Here is a 24,605-nt window from a genome sequence, read left to right as displayed (position 1 = left end):
AATACTTACTTTATGCATATAGGCTAAACACAATTGTAAATCCCATATACTGACATATGTACATAGTTCTAAGACCATTTTTTATTTAATTTTTAAAATATTAGAAATTACCGTTTTTGAAAAATATATAAACTAGACTTGTTCTTTTAAAAGTATGATACCTTAATAGCGTTTCCTTTTCTGTCAAAAGTGTTACACTTTTTGCACGCCGCGCAAGGGTTGTTGTTCTATTTTAAAAGCAGACAACGCCTTTACGGGGTATTTCGTTCTTTTGTGAAAATTGTTGCCTGCTCGCAACGCAAAAGCGTTACACTTTTACCCTGCATAAAATGGCGGTGTGGCAGTGCAATTCTGCTAAAACAACTGATCGTGACAATTTATTTTCATAATTTTTTTAAAAAGCGGCAAACTAAATATGGAAGCAATAATTACTAATAAATTTTAAAACGAATTTATGGACTCTTCTTCATCATCTGATGAAGAAATGGAAGCCGTACTCGTTGATAGATGCGCTCACCCAAAAGTTAAAGGCTTCATAGAAAGAGTTGTGCCTTCCTACACTGATTTGGAGGTAAGTGTATCAATTTGGCCAAGAAGGCATATGTATGTATTCATATCCATTAATTATATTTTTGTAGTTCAAAAACAACTTCCGCATTTCACGTGGAAGTGCAGAATATCTGGTGGAAACCTATTTTTCCAGCAGATTTTATACGGAGAGGAGCTACCAGGGAGGCAGACCGCAATCAACAGCAGAAGCCCATATGCTTTCCTTTTTATGGTGTGACACTGTAATGCTCTAGGATACTGTAATACTCGACTATTAATAGAAGTCCAAAAATACCGGTAGGGGTATGAAAATATGTGTTTTGACATCGGTATCAATTGATGTAAAAAGATATGAGCAAAAACTCTTGCATATAATTTTGATTGACGTATTTTTGATGATTTTGTTGTACACGCACCAACACAAGTGTTTTGCTCGTAAATATTTCTGAGTTCAAAACTCGTCTTTTGACACCTCTCCGGATATTTATTGACGAGTATTACCAATCAACCTAGATCATAGTGTATTACCACGCATGTTATAATACAGGGATTTAATGAATCTGTATCCTTTAGGTTCAGCGCTAATAAGACAACCTTTAGAGAAGTGGCAAATCTTTTTGATGTATCGTTGTCAAATCTTCACTCAACCTTTAATAAAGTGTTGAGTTTTCTTGTTGAAGACGTGGCGCCGGAAACAATAAAATTTCCTAAGGAAGAAGAAGAAAAAGAAGCGATAGCAAGAGAGTTTGAAAAGGTCATTCGTCTATAGTCAGACTTCAGCGCACTTTCACACAGTGAAAAAAAAACTCAGCAAAATCTATTTAAAGGAAGTTTTTAATTACAAATCAAAATCGCATAAATTCGGAAAAGTGCGCTAAAGCTGTGATCATGTATATACATGGAAGAAAATTTACCTAATCAATACATTATCTAAAATTTTACCTTTTACAGATTGCTGGGTTTCCAAACGTTTTGGGTTGTATAGATGGTACCTACATTACCGCCAAAAAGCCTAAGGGTAAAATCCGTTCCACTTACACAAACAGGCATGACTCTGTTTCGATAACCCTACAAGAAATTAGCGATGCAAATCTACGTTTTTTGGACGTGTAGACAGGTAAAATTCATGACTCACGGGTTTTAAAATTATTATTCATTGGAAGTGAATTGCAAAATGCATGCGCACCAAAATACCACTTGCTTGGTGATTCTGCTTATTTTAGCATATTTTAGCATATGCCTTTATTGAAAACTTTATTTTATCTCCAAATTGGTATTAATACACAAATTGGCTTGTTAAAAATACTTCACTTTATTTAAAAGTTTCTTTAAATACTTATCAATTACAAAAACCATTGTATAAAGCAATATGAGCAAAGCTCGCTAATTAAATACATATGATCATATTGATATAATAGAAACAGCGGAAGTATTAAAAACAAATACTGTAAAAATCCGAACAAATGTTACTAAGCTTTCAAAAGCGCGCCTAAAAATCATATCCACACCATTAGGAATAAACTACATAGAGAGTGTATGTGTCTACATGGTGATCAAAAGGAATATAAACAAAAAAGGCAACTCTTAGAGACCAATTGTACAGCGAACAACGGAACATTCATACGGCTTAGCAGCTAAACGCATCTACCTTTGCACTGATATGAATGTTGGAGATTCGAGTTCAACGCTCAGCTCCCGAAAAGCTAGCTGATGAAGAAGTGAAATTCAGAAACATGTCCTAGTAACCATCGCCGTTTGTAAACTTACAATTTTTCTCTAATATCAATTACAAAAACCATTGTATAAAGCAATATGAGCAAAGCTCGCTAATTAAATACATCTATCTTTAATGTTTTCCAACTTATATTGTAAAATTATCTTTTTAGGCACAACCACTTGTAGCAAAGTCTCAAATTATTCTTGGCGAGCCAGCCAAGCGCTGGGTTGCATTCGGTCAACTCGTACATGAACAGCTGATGCATGTTTGATGTGGTGTGTTTGAGCTTAGGGCGCCGTTAAATCACCCTCCTTTGGAAAAAAGAAGTCGGCAGATTGATCAATTCTGCTGGCTTCTTCTTACCTGATATTATTTGATTGAATAATGTTACATTTATGAACTCAAACATACATCACCTTATCTTCTAGTTGATACAAAAATTTATAAACTTATTTAATATGTAGAGTAATTTCAGTTAATGAGAATGAAATTTACTTATACATGTTATTGAAGTTGTTTAAAGTTTTAATTACTGGTGATTAAATGTCTATGTACAATGTAATTGAAAATTTTGCATTGCAATATGCAAATATAGTATAGTTATGGTATATGTATACAATTTTGGTATAAGTATTCAGTTTCAATTCATTACTCACATTATTTTGTAAAGTTTTAAGTATTATAAATTATAATATAGTATTTTCGTTGTAACACAACATTTATCTGGAGTGTATAGTTTAACATATATTTGTCTTATGTTTAAGGATGTAAATATAATTATTTGAGTTTCTCTCTATAATTAAGACTTTTTTCCGTTTTTTTTTTTTTTTTTTTTTTTTTTTGAAGCAAAACTTATAATGATAATTTGATATGCAAATGTATATAAATAATATAATTTGTTTGAAATGTCAGATTTTTGGATTTATATAATTCATCATTATATCGCATATGTTTATGGTTTAGCTTTTGCGTGGAATTTTATTTTAGCTACTAAGTAGTATCATCGTACATCTTATATTTATTTGTAAATTTGATACATTGCAGGTTTTTTTTTTTAAACATTGTATAGAAATGCGTTTAAAATAAGTTATTATATAAATATTACCATTCTAAATTTGTAAATTGTATTTGTAAATAAAATGTGAGTTGCCTAAAGAATTATTGTACATTTTGTACACGGTTTTTGTGAACAGTTTTTAATTTACGGCCACCGTGGTGTGATCGTAGCGTGCTCCGCCTGCCACACCATATGCCCTGGGTTCGCACCCTGGGCAAAGCAACATCAAAATTTTAGAAATAAGTTTTTTCAATTAGAAGAAAATTTTTCTAAGCGGGGTCGCCCCTCGGCAGTGTTTGGCAAGCGCTCCGGGTGTATTTCTGCCATGAAAAGCTCTCAGTGAAAAGTCATCTGCCTTGCAGTGCCGTTCGGAGTCGGCATAAAACATGTCGGTCCCGTCCGGCCAATTTGTAGGGAAAATCAAGAGGAGCACGACGCAAATTGGAAGGGAAGCTCGGCCTTAGATCCCTTCGGACGTTATCGCGCCTTACATTTATTTATTTATTCTTTTTTTTTTAATTTTTTCTTTTCTTTATCAGACACTTTTACATTCGTCCCATCTATTTCTTTAACTACGTACGGCCTCTGATATATACTTGCATGTTTATCGCGCGGTTCTTTTTGTATTAGAACCTTATCATTTACGCTAATTTTTGACGGATAGGCATGTTTGTCATAATACTATTTATTTCGAACTTTATTTTTTTTTTTAAAGTTCTTGCGCCAATATATGTGATTTTTGCATGCGGTATTTCGACTCTTTCGCGTAATTCTCTACATCATAAATTGGATCAACTTTTGCTTTTTAAAATTCACTAGGTAAAATGGGTTTTTTACCGAATACTAATTCGAACGGTGTAAATTTATTATCAAAAACTGTATTCGAAGTGGTATTGTGAAAGAACGTGAAATACTTCAAGTAAGTATCCCAGTCCGACAACGTGTCATTAAGATATGCGCGCAAGTATTCGTTAAATACTCGATGGTTTCGTTCGATTGAACCTAACGTTTCATGATGATACGCTGTGAAAAATTCGTGTTTGATTTTTAAAAGTTTTGTCAGCTCTGAAAACACTTCATTTTTATATTCTGTGCCTAGATCAGATTTGATAGAATTCATTGGACCAAATGTTAAAATAAATGATTCGAATACCGCAGCAGCTATGGTTTTCGCAGTTTTATCCGGAACCGCTACTGTTACTAAGTACTTCGTTAAATCGCAAATTATGTTAACTGCGAACCTGTCACCATACTTCGATTCTGGCAACGGTCCTATTGTATCAATGACTACTATTTCAAATGGTTTACAAAGTGTTGGTGTTAACACTAGCTTTTCTTTAGTTTTTGGTTTAACTTTGTTTAATAGGCAGTGTTGGCAATTTTTCACATATTTCGCAATGTCTCGGGTCATGTTTTTCCAATAAAATTTAGTACGAACTTTTGCGTACAGCTTTTTAACACCGCAATGTCCACCTGAGATGGCATCGTTGTGATAAATTGACATAATTTTGAGTTTTTTGTCTTCCGTTGTTATGATCTCTACCGGGTCGGTCAATATTATCTCTAACGTCTTTAATATTTTGTTTCCACTTTGTTTTAACTTTAAAATAGTACAATATTTGAAAAATAAATCATCTCTTGGCCATTCTATCTTATTAATACCGTGATTGTCGGCTTCGTATTGTAACCTCCAAAGTAACTCGCCTAGATTTGTTATTTCGTTAGCAATCTCAGTATTAACTAGTTCAAATTTTTTATGTTTGATAAGCGAGTGAATTTGTAATTTTGAAATTTTAGTTTTCTCATCATAGAAAATTGTGGATCTAATACGTGGAATTTTATTAGAAAATGTAAATGAAAATTTGTCATAAACCTTGACTGTCTGTATTGTATTGTCTGAGTCGTTAGAAATAGTTGGTAAATTTGTATCAGATTGTTGTTTTGACATCGCCCGTGTTTTTACCGCAAGAATTTGTTTAGTCGAGTTCTTTATTTCGTCAAATGAGATGCGTGAGATTTTACTAGAAAGTTCGTTCCATAAATATATGGTCTGAATTGCTTTATCGCAGAATATATTGCTAATAACTCTAATTCAATAATTGGTTTCTTTTGCTCCGCCTTAGTGAATGATTTACACGCAAATGGGTAAATCGTTATCTTCATGAACCTGACTCAATGTAGCACCACAACCTGCCTTCGATGTACCTACCGTAATTATGAACTGTTTTTTGAAATCAGGATACTGTAGTAACTGTGGTGACATTAAAGCGGATTTTAATGATTGAAATGCGTTTTGACAAGCACTATCCCAAATAAAGTCTACCTTTTTCCTATTCAAGCGGTTTAAAGGTGCTGTCAGTGAAGCAAAATTAGATATATACCTTCGATAATAATTCGCAAACGCTACAAAGCGTCGCAATCGTCTTTGTCGGTTGGTTTTGTATATTTATTAATTGCTTCCATTTTTGACGGGTCTGGCAGCAAGCCCTTTGCCGAACATTTGTGACCCAAAAAGGTTACTTTTGGTCTAAGGAAATGGCATTTATTAGGATTTAATTTAAGGTTAAACTTTCTACATGTGCTGAATACTTGAAACAGATGTGATAATGTGATGCTTTTCGCTACATCCAATCACTATAATGTCATCCACATACAAAAAAGCTACGTTAGGCGGAATGCCTGAAAAAGCAATCGTCATCATTCTGGAAAAAGAGTTAGTTGCAACGTTCAACCCAAAAGGTAATACTTTCCATATGAATGATCCACGGCCAGTGCTAAACGAGGTTATGTAGCGTGAGTCGGGGTGTAGAGGTATTTGGTGGAAACCCGAAAAGAGGTCAAGCGTTGAAAAATATTTGCACGGCCAAGATTGTCAAGAATATCATCTACTCGAGCGAGCGGAAATTTGTCGGCTATTAGTTTTTTGTTTACTGCGCGAAAATCTACGCACATTCTATACGCTTCTTCGCCGTTGTATCTTTCTTTGGTACAATTATAAGTGGACTATTATAGTTTGAGAAGCTTTCTTCGATTAAATCATTTTGCAATAATTTACTAACTTGGTTGTTTATTTCTTCGCGCTGAGAGTGTGGAAGGCGATAATTTTTGATGTACACTGGCGTTGTATCTGAAAGTCGGAGTTTTTGTTCGTAGAAGTTGTTTTGTGTCATTCTGTCATTATTTAACGCAAAAATGTCCGAATACTCTAAACATAACTCAAGCAAATTCCTTTCTGCATATTTGGGTATTTGGATTTGTAAAATTTGTTCTAGTTCGCTAACACGATTGGTTCGATTGTCTGTTTTATTGATTTTGTAAACGTTATATTTAGATAGTTTTTCTGTACGAATGTTGCAACTTTTTATGCATTTAATTGTATTTGGTATTTATAACTTTTAATATCGGATTATCGGTATCGATTATGCATCTTGCTGTAAAGACGCCTTCGGCTATTTCTTTTGAGTCCACGAACAGTGGTTCTGGTGACTTTCCTAAGTCAAAAATTCTGAAAATTTCGCATCTTGGCGGAATAACAAAAGAGTCACTTTCCGTACCGTGTAGGATTGGAAGTGAGACTTTTTTGCCTTTTATCCAAAAAGAAAAACTATTTGTCGCATAGCTGATTTCGCATTGGTTTTGTTTCAAAAAGTCTTTACTTAATATTCCATCGGACGGAATATTGAAATCGTCATTCACCACGTGCAACGTATGCTGAATAAAAAATTTGGAAAATGTAAATTTGTTGTGAACGTTCCCAAGGTAGGAACCACATCTGAGGTAACTCCCGTAATATTAATTATATCATTATCATTGATTGATACATTTTTGTTAATGCATGAGATTTTAATTAATGAAATATCGGCTTGCGTGTCGACTAAAAAGGTGCAACATTTGTTAGATCCGGTTATATTTAATTGGATAAAGTCTGAGAAATTAAGGTTTAGACAATAAATGTTTTTTATAGAAACATTTTTTGAAGAATCGGTTAATCGTAAGTCTCTTGCTCCCCCACTGTTCGCTCCTGAGGGGCATGAGCGTTTTTTAAAGCACGCACATTTGCGTTGTTAGTACTCATAAGAGTGGAAGTTGGTCGATTCGCATTATTCACGCGATAGTTATTACTACTATTGTTGCTCTTGTTGTTCTGATAACGGTTACCGTTTGAAAAACGAAAATTTTGACGTTGATTACCACGATTTGAATTGTGAAAGTTATTGAAATTTTGCCTATTTTGCCTGTAACCATTGAAGTTACGATTATTTTGATTGGAAAAATTACGACCCCGATAGGCACCTTGAAAATTTCGAAAATTGCTGTTACCGCGAGACCTGAAAGCGAGTACTTGGCGTTCTTTAACTTCATTAGACTGTTCAACTATTAATTTTGCTACGACATCGTTTGAGTCGGTGAATGAAGTAGAAGCGAGAATTGACTTAACGAAGCTTGACTTTGCATTCAACCGGTAAAGGTTTACAGTTTGCTCAATCGCCATTTCATGCGCTTTAGCCTGGGTTATACCCTCAATAATTAACGAACGCTCCAATGAGTCCGACAATTCCTCAATACGTCTAGCAAAATCAGTATAAAAAAAAAAAATAAATGTAAGGCGCGATAACCTCCGAAGAGATCTAAGGCCGAGCTTCTCTTCCAATTTGCGTCGTGCTCCTCTTGATTTTCCCTACAAATTGGCCGGACGGGACCTACATGTTTTATGCCGACTCCGAACGGCATCTGCAAAGCAGATGAGTTTTCACTGAGAGCTTTTCATGGCAGAAATACACCCGGAGTGCTTGCCAAACACTGCCGAGGGGCGACCCCGCTTAGAAAAATTTTCTTCTAATTGAAAAATCTTATTTCTAAAATTTTGATGTTGCTTTGCCCGGGAGTTGAACCCAGGGCATACGGTGTGATAGGCGGAGCACGCTACCATCACACCACGGTGGCCGCAAAATCAGTATAGTTGTTGTTATTTACTTGTAACGCCACGATTCTTCCAGCCACGAACTTCGAGTTGTCTGGTTTTATCCTATTACGTAGAGCTATTTTAAATTCGTTAACTGAAGATACTTGCGTCGGTATTGCTTCACGAGCTTTACCCTCCAGTTTTGATTTTAGGAATGCTATAAAAGTACCAGTTAAAGTTTCATCGACAAACTCTTCGAGTAATTCAATTTTATCTATAAAGGTCTCGAGTGCTAGATGAATACCGCTATAGTTTTCTCTGATCGAAGTAGCACACATGCTAATGAAAGTTTTATTTTCCTCAAGTGTTGCCATGATTTGATCGTTAAGATCTGAAGCTGAATTAGAAGAAAGTGAGGCAACTTTTGTATTAATTGAATCGTCGTTAAGATTTGGATCTGAAGTAGAAGTTAAAATTTTACTAGAAGAATCTTAGAAGCCTGCGAAATCTGTCGACAAGGATAATTTATTTTTCTGGTTTGTGACGGTTTCGGTCGAAGATGACGTTAAACTTTCGTAGCTTGAAGCTGATTTATCGGTATCGGATTCTGAATCTGAAGTTTTTTGCACTTGCTTCCTATATCTAAGGTTGTACATATGTAGTTATCGGAATAGCAAAAAAGTTCAGTTCAAACTATGGAATTATAGAAGCACTTGTTTGAATGTCAAAATTTATATTTGAAGTTGAAATGTTGAGCAGAAGAAATTTGAAAAAAAAGGAACTTATTTACAGTGAATTGTCGTTGACGAAATATTTAGAAATTCAGTGGAAAATTTGATTGACACTGCACTATTGGTATGAAAAATCTGTAGCAAGTAACTGAATTTGAAATTGGTCCAAAAGTATATAGGTATGTGGTAATCACAGACGCACCGGTTTATTAAAAGAAATCTTAATTGGTTTTTCCGGAACCATCGTTTTATATGAAAAATCTTATTTGGTTTTTTTTGAAACTACCGTATGTAATGAAAAAATCCAAACTTTACCACATGTACGTGGAAATAGGTCAAAATTTCCGAAAATTTGAAAAGAAAGATATTTGTAGAAGACTATTTGAAAAATTGGTTTAAGAACACGTTAAGAGTTTAGGGAAATACTGTTTGCAAAAATCGCACTTTTGGATTCACTATAAATCGCTTTATAACATACATAACCTGTAAAGTTCACATGCAAAAGAAAATATACATGTGTAATAATAGGGGGACTCATGAAAGCATATAAACTTATAAGGTGTAAAATTATATCCATTTACACACGCTGTTATATGAACCAACCTAGAAATACTCTTGATAAACTTGATTGTTTATCAGCTGTAATATTGCCAAACAAAAATTTTTTGATTGTTATACAAATTAAAAAATGCCAAGATTAATTGAAAAATCAAAACTAAAACGTCTTTACTAAGATATTCTTGTAAATTACTTGCTGATGTTGGAGATTTCTGATAAAAGTGCCTGCTGTAATGTCTGCAAGGTTGCATTCCTTTGAGTTTACCGCGTTTACACAATGAAATGTGCGCGTAAATTTATACAAATTGTTTAAATGATTTTTCATACAAAATTTGATAGTTCGTTTACGCACTAGATAAATTTATACGTTTACACACTTTATAAGGCATTTATACGGTTACATGAGCCCCCCTAATAATTGTACACATGCAAGCAAAACAAGTGTAGTATGTTCGAATGGATGTGGCTAACTATATTGTAGACTTAATCACTTATTTAAACTAATGTAGTCAAAAAATTTTGAAATGTGAAAATCAATGTGGTTATAAAAATTGAGGTTATTTTGGGTGCTGCAGTCACAAAAATTTAGGTTATTTTAGGTGCTCCCGCGCCGCAGTCACAAAAATTGAGGTTATTTTAGATGCTTACCACAGCTTTCGTTATTTCCGTAATTAAACGTGTATATATTGTTTGTCAATGGCATGATGTATGCGATGCAGCCCCATAAAATTGCAAACTTGAAAAAAATACGTGGTGGTGGCGTACGCCACCATTTTGTCTCCACGCCCTTGTGTATGCCTTTAATTTCCATTCGCGGCTGGCCCGCGCTTCACGGTCGCCATTTAGCATATTTTAGCATATGCCTTTATTGAAAACTTCATTTTATCTCCGAAGTGGTATTAATACACAAATCGGCTTGTTAAAAATACTTCACTTTATTTAAAAGTTTCTTTAAATATCTATCTTTAATGTTTTCCAATTTATAGTGTAAAATTATCTTTTTAGGCACAACCACTTGTATCAAAGTCTCAAATTATTCTTGCCGAGCCAAACAAGCGCTGGGTTGCATTCGGTCAACTCGTACATGAACAGCTGATGCATGCTTGATGTGGTGTGTTTGAGTTTAGGGCGCTGTTACGCTATCCTCTTCGTGAATATTTACTGACACCATTTCGAGATTATGGAAATATGTGCGAAACAGAGAAGAAGTAAATCAAAAATTTTGCCAAACGCGCGTAAAAATAGAAAACACGTTTGGTGTCCTAAAAACTCGGTTTCGCCAGCTAATGCGCCTAGATTTTCACAATGTCGAAACCATGGCGAAGTTCATTATAGCTTGCTGCACACTTCACAACATTTGCATAGCAAGAAATGATAGTTGTGACATTGATATCGCCGGCAACGGGGGTGACAGAAGAGATCAGCTGCTAACTCAGTTGGGGCAGCTAAAGCGGAATGAAATTAGAAACAATTTTTCCAACATGCGAAACCATAAACATAAATATTTCAAAGAAATAAAAGATGTTACGGAGTGTTACGAAATTCGTTTTATTAAATATTTAGATTTTTTTTTCGTGATCAGTCCTGGCCTAGTGTGGCAGGTCCGTTGGAACGATACCGACATAATAGTTTAATGATTACGTCGTCATCATTCATTGGCGTTTAGCCACGTAGGCGGAGTTGGCCGTTTCGCAACAGTCATCCATATTTCGCGATAACTGACGCCAATTGGGAACATCAAGGGAGACCAAGTTTGTTCCCGAACTCAGTGGAGGTCTCTCTTTTCATCTGCTACCAAATACGGGTGCCGAAACGAAGCTGCCCCGAGGCACCGAGCCTGGTTGCAGTTGTTAAAGCTAAGTTCTCTCCTACCAGGTCTATATGTGGAATGTGCAGATTGGCATACAGTACAACCGTTTGGGTTATTTACGGGGCTCCCGTAATGCTAAGCATTGAAAGTCTGCATACTCCTTCTAATTTTTTGAGGTAGGTTGGTTTTTGTGTGGCTTTCCACCAAACAAGAACTCTATAGTAGAGAATAGTGCTTACAATCGCTGTAAAAACCCAATGAGAAAGAGAGGGCGATAAGCCCCACGTACACCCCAGCATTCTTTTACATGCATAAAGTGCCGTTGATGCCTTCTTCACCCTCTCGTCCACGTTGAGCTTCAATTACAGCTTACTGTCTAGGATGATTCCTAGATAGTTTGTGCAAGGTTTCTTCTGTAGGGTCACCCCTCCTAAATTGAGCCTGCTCCAATTTAAGACCTTGTGCCTCTTTGTAACCAAGACCATATCCGTCTTCTCCGCGTTGATTTTCAACCCGACATTAGATGCGCAGGTATAAATATCCCGAAACGCCCGAATCATCAAAGAGCTAATCGTTGGAAGGCTCTTTCCACTTATGACAATTGCAATGTCATCTGCGTAAGCCGTAAGTTTTACGGGCCCCTCATCGAGTCGCCTGAGCAGTTGGTTGATGACCAGCGCCCACAACAGAGGTGATAGCACCCCTCCCTGCTGCGTGCCCCTGTCCACTGATTTCTTGGCCTCGTAGAGTTCCCATTGTGATGTAATCTTCCTGCAATTCAACAATCAGCCGATGCATCTAGTTAAGTCTGTATGTAATTTAATCCAATTAAGACCATCCATAATCCGACTTCATCACGCATGATATCCATACTTTAACTTTTGGTACCGTGATTTGCGCTTTATTCATTTTATTTATTTATTTATTTAGTTGTCGTCCTTGGCATGCGACTCAGTCCTCTTATCATCGTCCTTATTACAATTAGGTAATGAGTCCTTCATCTTTTCCATACCACTACCTGCCAGACAAGGCGGGCTCAGCGGTCCAGTATTGTATACGGGGCAAGAACCGTCCGCCACAGCAGCGCCCCTTACTGTGGTAAGGCCATCAATACTTTTCGAGGTGGCCCGGTATCGAGAAGGCTCCGTTGGAATACAGCCGAATTTAACCCCTGGCTGCAAATCATCCAATAGGCTCGGTCCGCATAACACCCTAGATTAGGGGATTGGCAGTTATTTGTCACTGACATCTCGCCGTCCTCCTATGAGGCGAAACGGCGTATATTCCAGTCCTAAACAGATCCGCCTCATAGTCGGGTGCTATGAAGTTCGGATACGCCCTCACACCAACGACAAGATGCATACCCTAGTGAGGGGCTACTGTGGTAGACATGTCAAGACCCTATTGTCTCTCTCTCTCGGTCATGCCACTTCCATCGCGCTTCCTGTGAGGCGGTGATGTCGGCCTTTGTCTTAAAGAGGACAGTAGCCAGTCGGGCATTATTACATGGTTTCCCAGCAAGTATAAAAAGCTGGACCGCAAATTATCTCAGTGGCAGGCGTGCCTCTGTTCAATTTAGGAACGCTATATTTACGCCCAGAAGGTTTAAACAAGGGGTGACGTGGGGTGGTTACCAAAATCTTTGGTGTGGCCTCTGTAGAGAAAGACAAAGAAGCTTTACTGACTACATGTAAGGCAATTGGCCAGTCGGTACTGTGCTACACGTCGCCAATATGGTCACCTGCATTACATGACGCCCAATGGAAGAAGCTGCAAGCCTGCCATAATACCTCACTCAAAACTGCGACTGGATGTCTTCTCATAACTCCTGAATGCCATCTATTGTGTAAGGTAATCAAATCGTCAGTAAATAGTATCTAATAAACTACCTACAGCCAAAAGAAAGCAACCTACCAAGAGAGACGTGAGTTACTGTATCGCAACTTCGATCTGTAAAATTTTATTTGTACAGACTAATATCCGTATGGCTTCCGATGAAGCAGACCGGAGTGCTGGTACAACAACATACATATGTAAATAATCATTTGATTTTTATTTCAATAAATAAATACAAAAATTAAGTAAATGCATTCTTTTGTTAAACAAAATAAAAAGTGAATTCAGTCTTTAAAATGTGATGTGGTTAGGAACTTTGTGCTGTGATCATAGTTGTGCACAACTATGGCTGTAATTAGGACTTCTATTGACTTTTATTTTCCAGTATTTTTTCTAATAAACTTTTTCCCGATGACGTCTTTCCCGTTATTCCTCTTTATTTTGTGCAATTTCCTTCAATGTGTGGATTGATTTTACTTTTTTCTTTGTTTCGCATTTTACAACTTCCTTGCATTTAGCGACAGCTTTACGGCTGCTCATTTGGATTTCGGGTGCAAGGGAGTCATCAATTTTACAAATTTCATCGAGCTCGCTTTTGAAATCTATTTTCTGTCTTTTTGCTCCTGTTGCGTTGCTGTTCGTCACAACTGCTTTCGTTCGCCGGATGATCGTTTTATAGCGATCCTCGCACTGTTTCGGGATTTTCCCTTCAATTTCTGTTGAAATCTTTACCCACATATCTTTTTAATTCTTGAGTGTTTTCAGTGGGCCAATATCAGAATATCAGGTAAGTATTGGGCGTACCTATCGAGGAGGATACGTGTTTCACCTTCTGACCACACTGCAGAGGAAAATCCAGTGGAACTTTGAAATTGTAGTTTAAATTTATTATTCATACTTGCGCTGTAAAGTTTTGAATGATGGGCTAACATTTTGTGTGTCCATTTTTATAAAATGCATAAAATTCTCCATTTCCGTAATTTTTTTACAACAATTGTGTAAATTTGGTTTTTTATTACCATTTCTTGACAGCGCGCTTTAGAGAATCAGCTGATACACGGGGTAGCCAGTTATGTTCGTTTTGTGCACGATAAAAGTTGCCACTTTTTAGCGATAGGAGCAACTCTATTAAGGTTTTACCATTTATTTAGGCAATCATTGATTTCAGAAAAGAAAACGCTATAAGTTAAAAATAAAAAAAGCTTTCAAGCTGTCAAGTGCTACTTTTTGAGCGTGCTGCGAATTAAATAAATAAGAATAAATAAATAAAAATAAATAAATGTAAGGCGCGATAACCTCCGAAGAGATCTAAGGCCGAGCTTCTCTTCCAATTTGCGTCGTGCTCCTCTTGATTTTTCCCTACAAACTGGCCGGACGGGACCTACATGTTTTATGCCGACTCCGAACGGCATCTGCAAGGCAGATGAGTTTTCACTGAGAGCTTTTCATGGCAGAAATACAATCGGAGCGCTTGCCAGACACTGCCGAGGGGCGACCCCGCTTAGAAAAATTTCTTCTAATTGAAAAATCTTATTTTTAAAATTTTGATGTTGCTTTGCCCGGGAGTTAAACCCAGGGCATACGGTGTGATAGGCGGAGCACGCTACCATCACACCACGGTGGCCGCCAAATAAATAAGAGTGGATAGAAAAAGCTATGAACAAAATTAAAAACTCACAGCAACATATTAGGGATAGCTTTGATGCGCTCAAGAGTGAGATAGTTAGACTCTCGGAGGAGAAAAGCAAATTAAAAAAGAACTGGTGGAGCTTAAAGCTCAAAGCTCTGATATGAAAAAAAAGTAAGGACTGTTGAAAAGATATAATTACACTTAAACAAAGTGAACATAAAAACAAGTAAGAACGGGACTGTGCCGAAGAGTTCATACCTTTCATGAATGGGGCTGAACAATAATCTTATCCCGTTCGTAATCTCCGAATAATCGGATGTATAAGATAAGAAATATATAGTGAACAGATCTACATACCTAAACGATTTTTAAGATAAATATAAAATAAAAAGCAGATAGGTACTTTGTGTGAAGATGCAAAGTTTCAGGTTTTTTGTGGTCTGCGTGTAAAAACTATGACTACGAATCACGTATTTCAACAATATATGACGTAAACGTAACTATTTGATGAAATCTGATGAATTTTGAAGCTTCTAGCCGTAAAAAAGGGGCAAAAATTACAGTTTATATGGGGTATATAATATATATACCACCGATCTCTATGATTTTTTCAGACAACAATATATGCTATATACGTAAGCATTTGATGAAATTTGAAGCTTCTAGCTGTTAAAATGGGGCAGAAATTGCGCAAAGTTTCTTATCTGAACAATCGGTTGTATGAGATATATACTTTAAAGGTGTTAATGAGTATTTTAAAATGGAGTAATCCTTAGTTCCATAGGTGGACGCCGTTTCGAGATATCGCCACAAAGGTGGAACAGGGGTGACCCTAGAATTTGTTTGTACAATATGGGCATCAAACGAATGGTGTTAATGAGTATTTTAAAAGGGAGTGGGCCTTAGTTCTATAGGTGGATGCCGTTTCGAAATATCGCCATAAAGGTGGACCAGGGTAGACACTAGAATGTGTTTGTACGATATGGGTATCAAATTAAAGGTATTACAGGTGGTGGTTGTTGTATAGGTGGTCGCCTTTTCGAGATATCGCCATAAAGATGGACCAGGGGTGACTCTAGAATGCGTTTGTACGATATGGCCCTGCAAAAGTCGTGTGACCAAAAAAGCACACAGCCACACGAATTTTTGACAAGGGTGACGATTTGGAATGAAAAATTGTGCAAATGAAATAGCATGCTGACAAATTTTGCTTTCCCACAATGTATCGTGCTCTCTCGCACCTATTATTTTCATAGGGATAACAAAATACGTCATTTTTGCGTGCGAAAAATCCGCCATTTCTAATTCTGCAGAAAAGTGGAAAATTTTTTCAATTTGTGTGATTTACATTTTGCAGAAATTAATATACGCATTCTTTAATATTTTTTGGTCTACTAAAGTATGTTTTAGCAAAAAAAACTCGTATCAATGTGTGCATGTTTATAAAGAAAGAAAGTGAAATATGTAATAGCATAGTATAAATAATCGTGAGCAATTCTAATGCAGAATAGTAAATTTTTATTTCCACATACATACAAGAAAAAAATTCTTGTTACCATTAAGATTTATTATCCAAAATTGAAAAAAAAAAAGATTAGAAAATTCGGTGTAAAAAAACGGCTATGTGTGCAATAAAATAGCCTCTCTTGTTGAGATACCCCTCCATGGTCTCCATTAATTATTGTGACGGAGGTGTGTTTGCAGCAGCAAAGTGAACCCAAACAGTGTAGGTCGTGGTGGTTGTTGTTCGTGGTCCGCATCAACTGGACCAAGTGGGGCAATGACGCCACATCCAGTTATACCAAGGTATATACCACATTAGCAACCGGGTAATGCAAGGCCACGATAGCAGCAGCAACAACCTCCCAAGGCTGGCTATCATCGTTGATTTATAAAAAAACAGCGTTGTGCATCTTTAATGCTTAAATATTTCCTCTGTTGAAACAGTTTCCACGATTCACTATTCAACGAAAGCAGCAGCCAGCGTATGCCACCACCGAACAGCTGATAACAAAAACTTGGATGCACAGCAGTTTAAAGCCAAAATGGAAGTTGAGGAAATATCTGAAAATAAGGTAAATATATGTTTCGCGTTATTAACAAAATCGCCCTAAATTTTATGAATTAACAGATCGCTACGAACGACAAAGCACCCGAACGTGTGATCAAAGAAAGCACTACAGAAATTATTGCCGGCGGGGCCGTATTCTACAATCCAGTACACGAATTTAATTGTGATTTAAGTATTTCAGTACTTAATGTATACTCAAAGCGGTTGATAAGAGAGCGGGAAGCGGCGGCGCATAAAAATCCACAAAATACAAAGGAAAGCAAGCAATGCTAATGACAAGAAACCATACACGGCTGGTGGTGTAAAATACGACGATGGACTGCGAATATTGGAAGCGCTTGCTGCAACAGGTTTACGTATCATAAGTTATGCAAAAGAAGTAGCAGGCGTGCGTGAAATTGTTGCAAATGATCTATCTAAGGCGGCAGTAGATTCCATTAGCGTAAATATGCGACACAATGGAGTGGAACATTTAATTGTGCCAAGCGAAGGGGATGCAATGTAGGTTTGATATACGAATCAATAGCTAGTGATTTAACTGTAATAATCAATAATAAAATTCGCAATAGGACTCTCATGTACCTTTCAACTTCATATGAGAAGCGTTTCGATGTTATAGACCTAGATCCTTATGGTTGTCCGAATCGCTTTCTGGATGGCGCTATACAATCACTGACGAGTGGGGGTTCATTACTTGTAACTGCGAATGATATGGCTGTGCTGGCAGGCAATACGCCTGAAGCCTGCAATGCCAAATATAGTTCTGTGCCTTTGCGTATGAAATGCTGCCATGAGATGGGATTGCGTATACTATTGCATTGCATTGAAACGCACTCTAATCGTTATGGAAAATATATTGAGCCACTTTTGAGCATTTCTGCCAATTTTTCTATACTCGTATTTGTGCGTATGCATAGTAGTCAAGCGAAGTGTAAATATAGCATGAGGTTGGTATACAGCATTTTGGCCTTTTACCACAATCCAATTACTTACCATATCTTTATATTATGAACACAGCAAACAATGAATGGTATTTCAATGCACTGGTTGTGATACCTATACGCTACAGCCTATGGGTATTGTAAAAAGCAAGATCTCAGATAAAGGCAATGCGGAAGAAAAATTCGGTATACCAACTGGACCAAATGTTAATACAAATTGTGCGCATTGCGGTGATAAACATCATGTAAGTTTCAACTATCCCACTTAAGTATTTAAACTCGAATAAATGAAATTTTTTCCTTCTTACTTAATTGGTGCTTAACCGTTTAAACGGTTATGTCCGTTCAAAAAGGCGCGTCAGTCGCTTTTTCAGAGGGTTAACTGGCACCAATTATTCACACCAAATTGTTTCTTATATTCCCAAATATAGATGCGCGGTCCACTTTGGTCGCATCCCACACATGATCCAACGTTTGTTGAAGAATTGCTACAAATCATAGAAGAAAAACCGCTAAGTGATTTGGACACAACGTCGTTTAAAAGGTGTGTTATCGGCGGTATGCCTGAACTTTTATTGGGTACATGAGTTTTTATGTAAAAAATATTCATTATATCCAACATCAATACCTCGCATTCAATTGTGGACGCTGTACGCACTACATTGGGTTCACGTAATATGGACAAGCATATTGTTGATTCCAGTGGTAAGGCCACAATTTCAAATGATGGGGCAACCATTAAGAAACTATTGGATAAAATAATAACACAACGTAGCGTGCTCAAGTGGTATAAGCTTATCGGGAAAAGATATTTCGTAACGAAAACCCTGGAAGATTACCGCGCCTTGTCTGCTGTGGTTCAACAAAATATAACTTCTTATAGTAACCATTCGAGTGAGCATGGAGATGGATGTTTTAAATACTGTAGAGTAAATTGGCTTACTATATAAGAATTTGAAATTTTTCCAAATCTTTGACTAAAAAGTAGCTACTAGCTTGTAGAACTTTATTACTTTACTTTTAAAAAGATAAATCACTTTAGCATGGTAATATATACCTATTATTAAAAATTAATACAAACAATATCTTCAACATTTTTTTCTCGATTCACGAACACATTTGTAAAGGCTACAACGCCTGCTAAAGAGCCGGTATCTTGCCAACGCTTTAGCTTGGATTTAGAGGAGGATCTACAAACTTTGCTAGAAGCACGCGCAGCTCCTCATGTAGCGAATGTGGATCAACACGAAAGTAACGTTGCTGTTAGCGGAAATGCAATGAACAAACTATTTGAAATGGAGGATGAAAATAAATCCAACAATGCAAACACTATAAAGAGGATTCCTTATAATTTTTCAACTAAGACATCTTGTGACGAAACTATATTTGAATGCCAACAGCAACGTACGTCTGATGAAAGTTTTATGGCTTTGAAAAAAATGTGTGATAAAACAGCATCCGATCCTGACAGCACACTATTTAAGTACATACATAGCGAGAACAAGGATATGGTTAAAGAAGATGCTAAAAAGCGCAGCGCCGATGGAAACTATTTTAAAATCTACGCCGTCATATACGTACTCATACCGGTGGAAAACCATACAAATGCGAATACTGCGAATGCACCTTTGCTGTAAGCGATCCAGTGCTGTCGCATTTACGTACACATCTGGGCAAAAATATTCATAGATGTGAGTTTTGCCCATCAACTTTTCCTCACTTTACGGAGTTACGTACGCATTTAACTACGCACAAAGACGAAGATCCAGAAACGCGGGAGCGAAATATGACAGCCTTAAAGGAGGAGGAGGCTAAATTAAAGCAAAATTTGGCCACTAAAATTCAGCAGCCGCCAAAACCTAAACGAAAATATACGTGCAATTTCTGCAACAAGGGTAAAGGTTTATAAGACTGTGATTGTAAATGATATTCATTTTACTGATCGTTAATTCACAGATTTTACAACTTCATCTAAGCTAAAGCGCCATATACGTATGCATACCGGCGAGCGACCATACTCGTGCTCAGAGTGTGGGAAATCATTCTCATTGAAATCGTAAGAATATACAATAGGGTTCAGAGTTTGAACGGCCGGCAGTTAAAAATGGATTTATTTTAAAAGTTAATAAAAAAACTTATATCTAAACATATCCGTAAAACGAAAGGCACAAAAACAAAAGCTCAGTAAAAATGGGACAACTAAATGAAACCTTATATCCATATCGCCTGCTGATTGTAATATCACCCGGTTGTTGTTGTAGCAGTTAGGTGGGGCGAAGCACTGCTACAGCAATATCACCCGGTCTCGGGTGCCGTTTCGAAAAGCACCTTTCTCAGAAAATATTTGAATAACCCCGTATATTAGAAAAGCCCTATCACAGAATTCGGTTGAAGAGCGCCCTAACTCAGATTTGGCTTCAAAAATGACCGATCTGAGCTCAAATACAACACATTTTGACAATAGCTGGAGTGTTTATGAAACAAATTCTAAGATAGGGCGCTCTTCAAACGAATTCTGAGAAAGGAAGTTTTTGGAACGGCAGCCGAGATTTGGTGATATTCCACTCAGCAGCCGATATGAATATATGGTAAGTCTCATTTTTACCGACCTTTCCTTTCCTTTTTAAAAATGTGCTTAACAAAACTTTTTTCTTTTAATGCACTCTTAAAATGAATCCATAAGCACTGTAACGTTAACAACTTTTTCATACTTGTTTTTTGATTTGTATTGAGAGTGGTGATTTTAATATTAGAACGGCTAATTTAGACAATTAAAATAACAAAAATTACTACAAAGCCAAATTTTATTGAGGACCTCTAGTTTACCATAAAAATATTAAAATTAAAAGTCCCCATCTATCCTATTCGAGCTAAAAAAAAATTACTCGAGGTCAAAGGTCATTGCCTTAATAGCACCGCAGAAAAATTCCTCCAATTCTTTTCTCCTAGAGAGAACAATAATTGGGGAATAGGAATTTCGAATCTTCGAAGTCAGCTGATTTGCCAATTGAAATTTTGTTGCGCATTTCTATTTTTGTTAACAAATTAAAAGTTTAGTTATTGTTGCGAATTTGTTTAAAATTGAGAAAAAAAAATATAAGCAAAACAACAGGGAGCAATAAACGAATGATGCAACCATCTTTCACACGTTGTTATTGTAGCAGTGCTTCGCCCCATCCAATAGGTGCGACCGATCAGAAATTATCATCAATATCCTCTAACGGGAGTCAAAGGAAACTTGCTGTTTCGACAGGGGGGACCATAATGAAAGGGGTGTTAGAGGCGTTCGTTCCACATTACAATTAAAGAGATGGTTGGTGTTATGTGGGGACACATTGCAAGCGGGGCATACAGTTTGTATGTCGGGGTTGATTCTGGATAGGTAAGAGTTTAACCTGTTACAGTATCCAGAACGAAGTTGAGCTAGAGTGACTCGCTTTTCTCTGGGGAGTATGCGTTCCTCTTCCGCGAGGTTTGGATACTTTTCTTTGAGTACTAGATTCACCGGGCAATTCCTAGCATAAAGGTCCGACGCTTGTTTATGGAGTTCACCAAGGACCTGCTTGTGTTTTTTCGCTTCATACGGCTGGGTTCTCAGGAGCCGTTTTTCCTCAAAATGCTTACGGAGATAACTCCTTAGGCCCCTAGGAGGTGCTGGTTGACCAATCAGATGTCTGTTGGGATGCTCAGGTTTCTGGGTATTCAACAGGAACTGTTTGGTCAGCATCTCATTTCTCTCCCTGATGGGGAGTATTCTCGCCTCATTATGCAGATGGTGTTCTGGGGACATAAGAAGACAGCCCGTGGCAATTCTGAGAGCAGTATTTTGGCAGGCCTGTAGCTTCTTCCAGTGGGTAATTTTTAGGCTTTGCGACCATATGGGTGACGCATAGCACTTAATCGGCTGGCTAATTGCTTTGTGTGTAGTCATGAGCGTTTCTTTATCCTTTCCCCAGGTACTGCCAGCGAGGGATTTGAGGATTTTGGTACGGCTCTGAATTCTCGGAACAATTGCGGCTGCGTGCTCACCAAAATGTAGATCCTGATGAAAATCACACCCAAAATTTTAAGGTGTAAGACAGTCGGTAGGGTAATGTCATATGGTCGACATTTGGCGCGGCCATGTTTTAAATAAGATCACCGATGATTTGGTTGGTTACAATATCAGGTTTCCCGAGGCGACAAAACTGGAGAGATTGGGGAGATAGCTGTTTATTTTATTACAAAGCTCATCGGTGTAGGAAACAATAGCATAGGTGTAGAAGCAATACTGGCTCCTTCTGGTGGTAAAGGTAGCTATTGATATGTAGAAGTAAAACAGAAATTTGATGAATATGAGTTTTTTTTAAGTTATTGCAAAAAAGCGTTGAGGATTTTTAATATCTTACGAGGTACCTTCGTACATGTTTCTAAGAATGAAGAATGAGACCTATTCAAACTTCGCTATACTTTAACATACGATACTTTACCCCATTTTAACACAACTATCATTTATTGGTTTTATTAAATTTTATAAAATGTTTCTTCCTCCACAGTTCCATTTCCGTATTGGATGGTAAATATAGCTTTCGCATTTTCTCCATCAATAACTGACAAGGTGGAAAAAATCTATACCTGTAAATCGCAACATATCTTGGTCGAGCGTTTCTTCAATAGCTCTCTAGTGGTGATGGTGACAGCAGAGAAACCCAACTGTTTACAAATGTTACAATATATCAATTGCGTCTACGGCTCAAATACCCACAGTATATGAATGAATCGAACGCACCTAATTGTCTGCCTAACGGATAGTATACATATTCATCAAATCGAAAATATTGCATCAAACGAACTGGGTCTGAATACTGAAACAGTACACATATTCAAAATCGATGAGGAGGCTGTGATGATGGTATAGGGTGAGTTGTTGAATAACATACGAAAACCACTTTAACCCATCTATATATTTGCATTACAGCTAAAGCTTTACAAACAGCAAAAATTGCTGGCGCCAAGCAATTGGAAAAGGCAGTGAAGCATTCATCACACTGTACGGATGGTGTAAAGTTAGAAACTGCTGTTGTAACAGCTGCCACCGACACAACGGTCATCTCTACTTCGCCGAGTAACGGCTCGCCCGACTATCTATCGAAGACAGTATAATCATATCTTTTGCCAACACAGGTTAGCGATGTGCTTGCACAGGAAAAGATTTCAATTGCAAAACAAAAACCAATTAAGAGAGTTTATTTATTATTAAAGTATTTACTTTTCTTTATATCAACAGTATTAATTTAAGCTGCAATATCACGTACATATATAATAAGGGATGTGATACGATTGCTGTCGGAATTAGATTTGAAACCAATCAATACTCCTGCTAAGGGTTGTAGAATTATTGCTTGAATAATTAGATTTAGAACAATAATAAGTCTGACTTAATTACAAGTTGTACATTTTTAAATTCATCAATTACGACAGCAATCGTATTCTACGACACCTTTGAATATTCTTGATCTGAAAAAAGAGTAAACCTAATCTGAATTTCTACTAAGCTTTCAGTTGTAGATTATTCAAATAATTGGAGTTTTTTCTAAAGCTTAAAATTATTTTCTGCTCGCTTAGAAAAGATTTCAATTTGAAAACAAAAATCAATTAAGAGAGTTTATGTTATTATTAAAGTACTTACTTTTCTTTATATGAACTGTATTAATTTAAGTTACAATTTTATGTGCATATATAATAAAGTATGCCGTGGTACGATTGCTGTTGGAATTAGATTTGAAACCAATCAATACTCCTGCTATGGGTTGCAGAATTATTGCTTGAATGATTAGATTTAGAACAATAATAAGTCTGACTCAATTACTAGTCGTACATTTTTAAGTTCATCAATTACGACAGCAATCGGATCCACGACACCTTTGAATATTCTTGATCTGAATTTCTACTAAGCTTTAAGTTGTAGATTATTCAAATAATTGGAGGTTTGTCTAAAGCTTAATATTATTTTTTTGCTCGCTTAGAAGAGATTGGAAAACAAAAACCAATTAAGCGAGTTTATTTATTATTAAAGTTCTTCTGTTTTATATGAACTGGATTAATATAAGTTCCAATTTCACGTACATATATAATAATATTGAAAATAATAAATATTCAAAATTCGATTTTTTTGGTTCATATTTTATTCATATGGCTGCTCCAGGTAAAGTAAATCTGCAGGTAAAATTCACTTTATATGGCGGTTATATAAATGGTAAAACCGCAGTAAAATTGATTGTCAAATGGCTCGAAAATGTAGAGTGAAATGACGGAAAAATGACCGCCAATTGACGAGCATTGTGACGTGTGTGAGCAGCACAGTGCTATGCTCACATCCTATAAGTGGGAGCGGAATGCACGATCACATTAATAGGAACGAAACGGAAAATTTGGTCACAAAAGTTCATCACGCCCATGCAAACGTGACTATGAATATAACCGCTGCAGAAAGTCACAATGACCGTAAAATGACTAGTAAAATGACGTGGAGAGTTTTTGCAGGGGGGGGTATCAGATGAAAGGTGTTAATGAGTATTTTAAAAGGGAGTAATCCTTAGTTCCATAGGTGGACGCCGTTTCGAGATATTGTCATAAAGGTGGGCCAGGGGTGAATCTAGAATTCGTTTGTGCAATATGGGTATCAAACGAAAGGAGTTAATGAGTATTTTAAAAGCGAGTGGGCCTTAGTTCTATAGGTGGACGCCTTTTCGAGTTATCGCAATAAAGGTGGACCAGGGGTGACTCTGGACTTTGTTAGTACGATATAGGTATCAAATGAAAG

General features: G+C 36.8%; 2 protein-coding genes and 1 pseudogene across 3 annotated transcripts; all 3 read left to right on the top strand.

The window, feature by feature from the left end:
* The first annotated feature begins 454 nt into the window (after positions 1 to 454).
* LOC137237644 (putative nuclease HARBI1) lies at positions 455 to 12,310 on the top strand (annotated as a pseudogene).
* Positions 12,311 to 17,267: 4,957 nt separating this feature from the next.
* Positions 17,268 to 17,808, top strand: LOC137237636 (tRNA (guanine(26)-N(2))-dimethyltransferase-like). The gene is made up of 3 exons (XM_067761511.1): positions 17,268 to 17,363; positions 17,432 to 17,769; positions 17,804 to 17,808. Exons 1-3 carry the CDS (start codon positions 17,311 to 17,313, stop codon positions 17,806 to 17,808), a joined length of 396 nt encoding a protein of 131 aa, XP_067617612.1. The 5' UTR covers positions 17,268 to 17,310.
* Positions 17,759 to 23,243, top strand: LOC137237557 (uncharacterized). Of its 2 annotated transcripts, XM_067761323.1 has the most exons (5): positions 17,759 to 17,809; positions 17,880 to 18,048; positions 18,931 to 19,698; positions 19,760 to 19,859; positions 22,339 to 22,385. In XM_067761323.1, the coding sequence occupies exons 2-3, from the start codon at positions 17,890 to 17,892 to the stop codon at positions 19,438 to 19,440; spliced, it is 669 nt and encodes a 222-aa protein (XP_067617424.1). In that variant the 5' UTR covers positions 17,759 to 17,809; positions 17,880 to 17,889; the 3' UTR covers positions 19,441 to 19,698; positions 19,760 to 19,859; positions 22,339 to 22,385. The 2 variants fall into 2 exon arrangements, 1 of the variants encoding a protein (XP_067617424.1); XR_010948981.1 differs by lacking the exons at positions 17,759 to 17,809; positions 17,880 to 18,048; positions 18,931 to 19,698 and adding an exon at positions 22,761 to 23,243 and having other exon boundaries at positions 19,716 to 19,859; positions 22,339 to 22,701.
* Positions 23,244 to 24,605: the final 1,362 nt, after the last annotated feature.

The sequence above is a fragment of the Eurosta solidaginis genome, chromosome 1 (assembly GCF_040869045.1).
Source record: "Eurosta solidaginis isolate ZX-2024a chromosome 1, ASM4086904v1, whole genome shotgun sequence".
NCBI lineage: Eukaryota > Metazoa > Arthropoda > Insecta > Diptera > Tephritidae > Eurosta > Eurosta solidaginis.
Note: the sequence above shows the minus strand (reverse complement) of the source record. Positions and strands in the feature narration are given on the sequence as shown.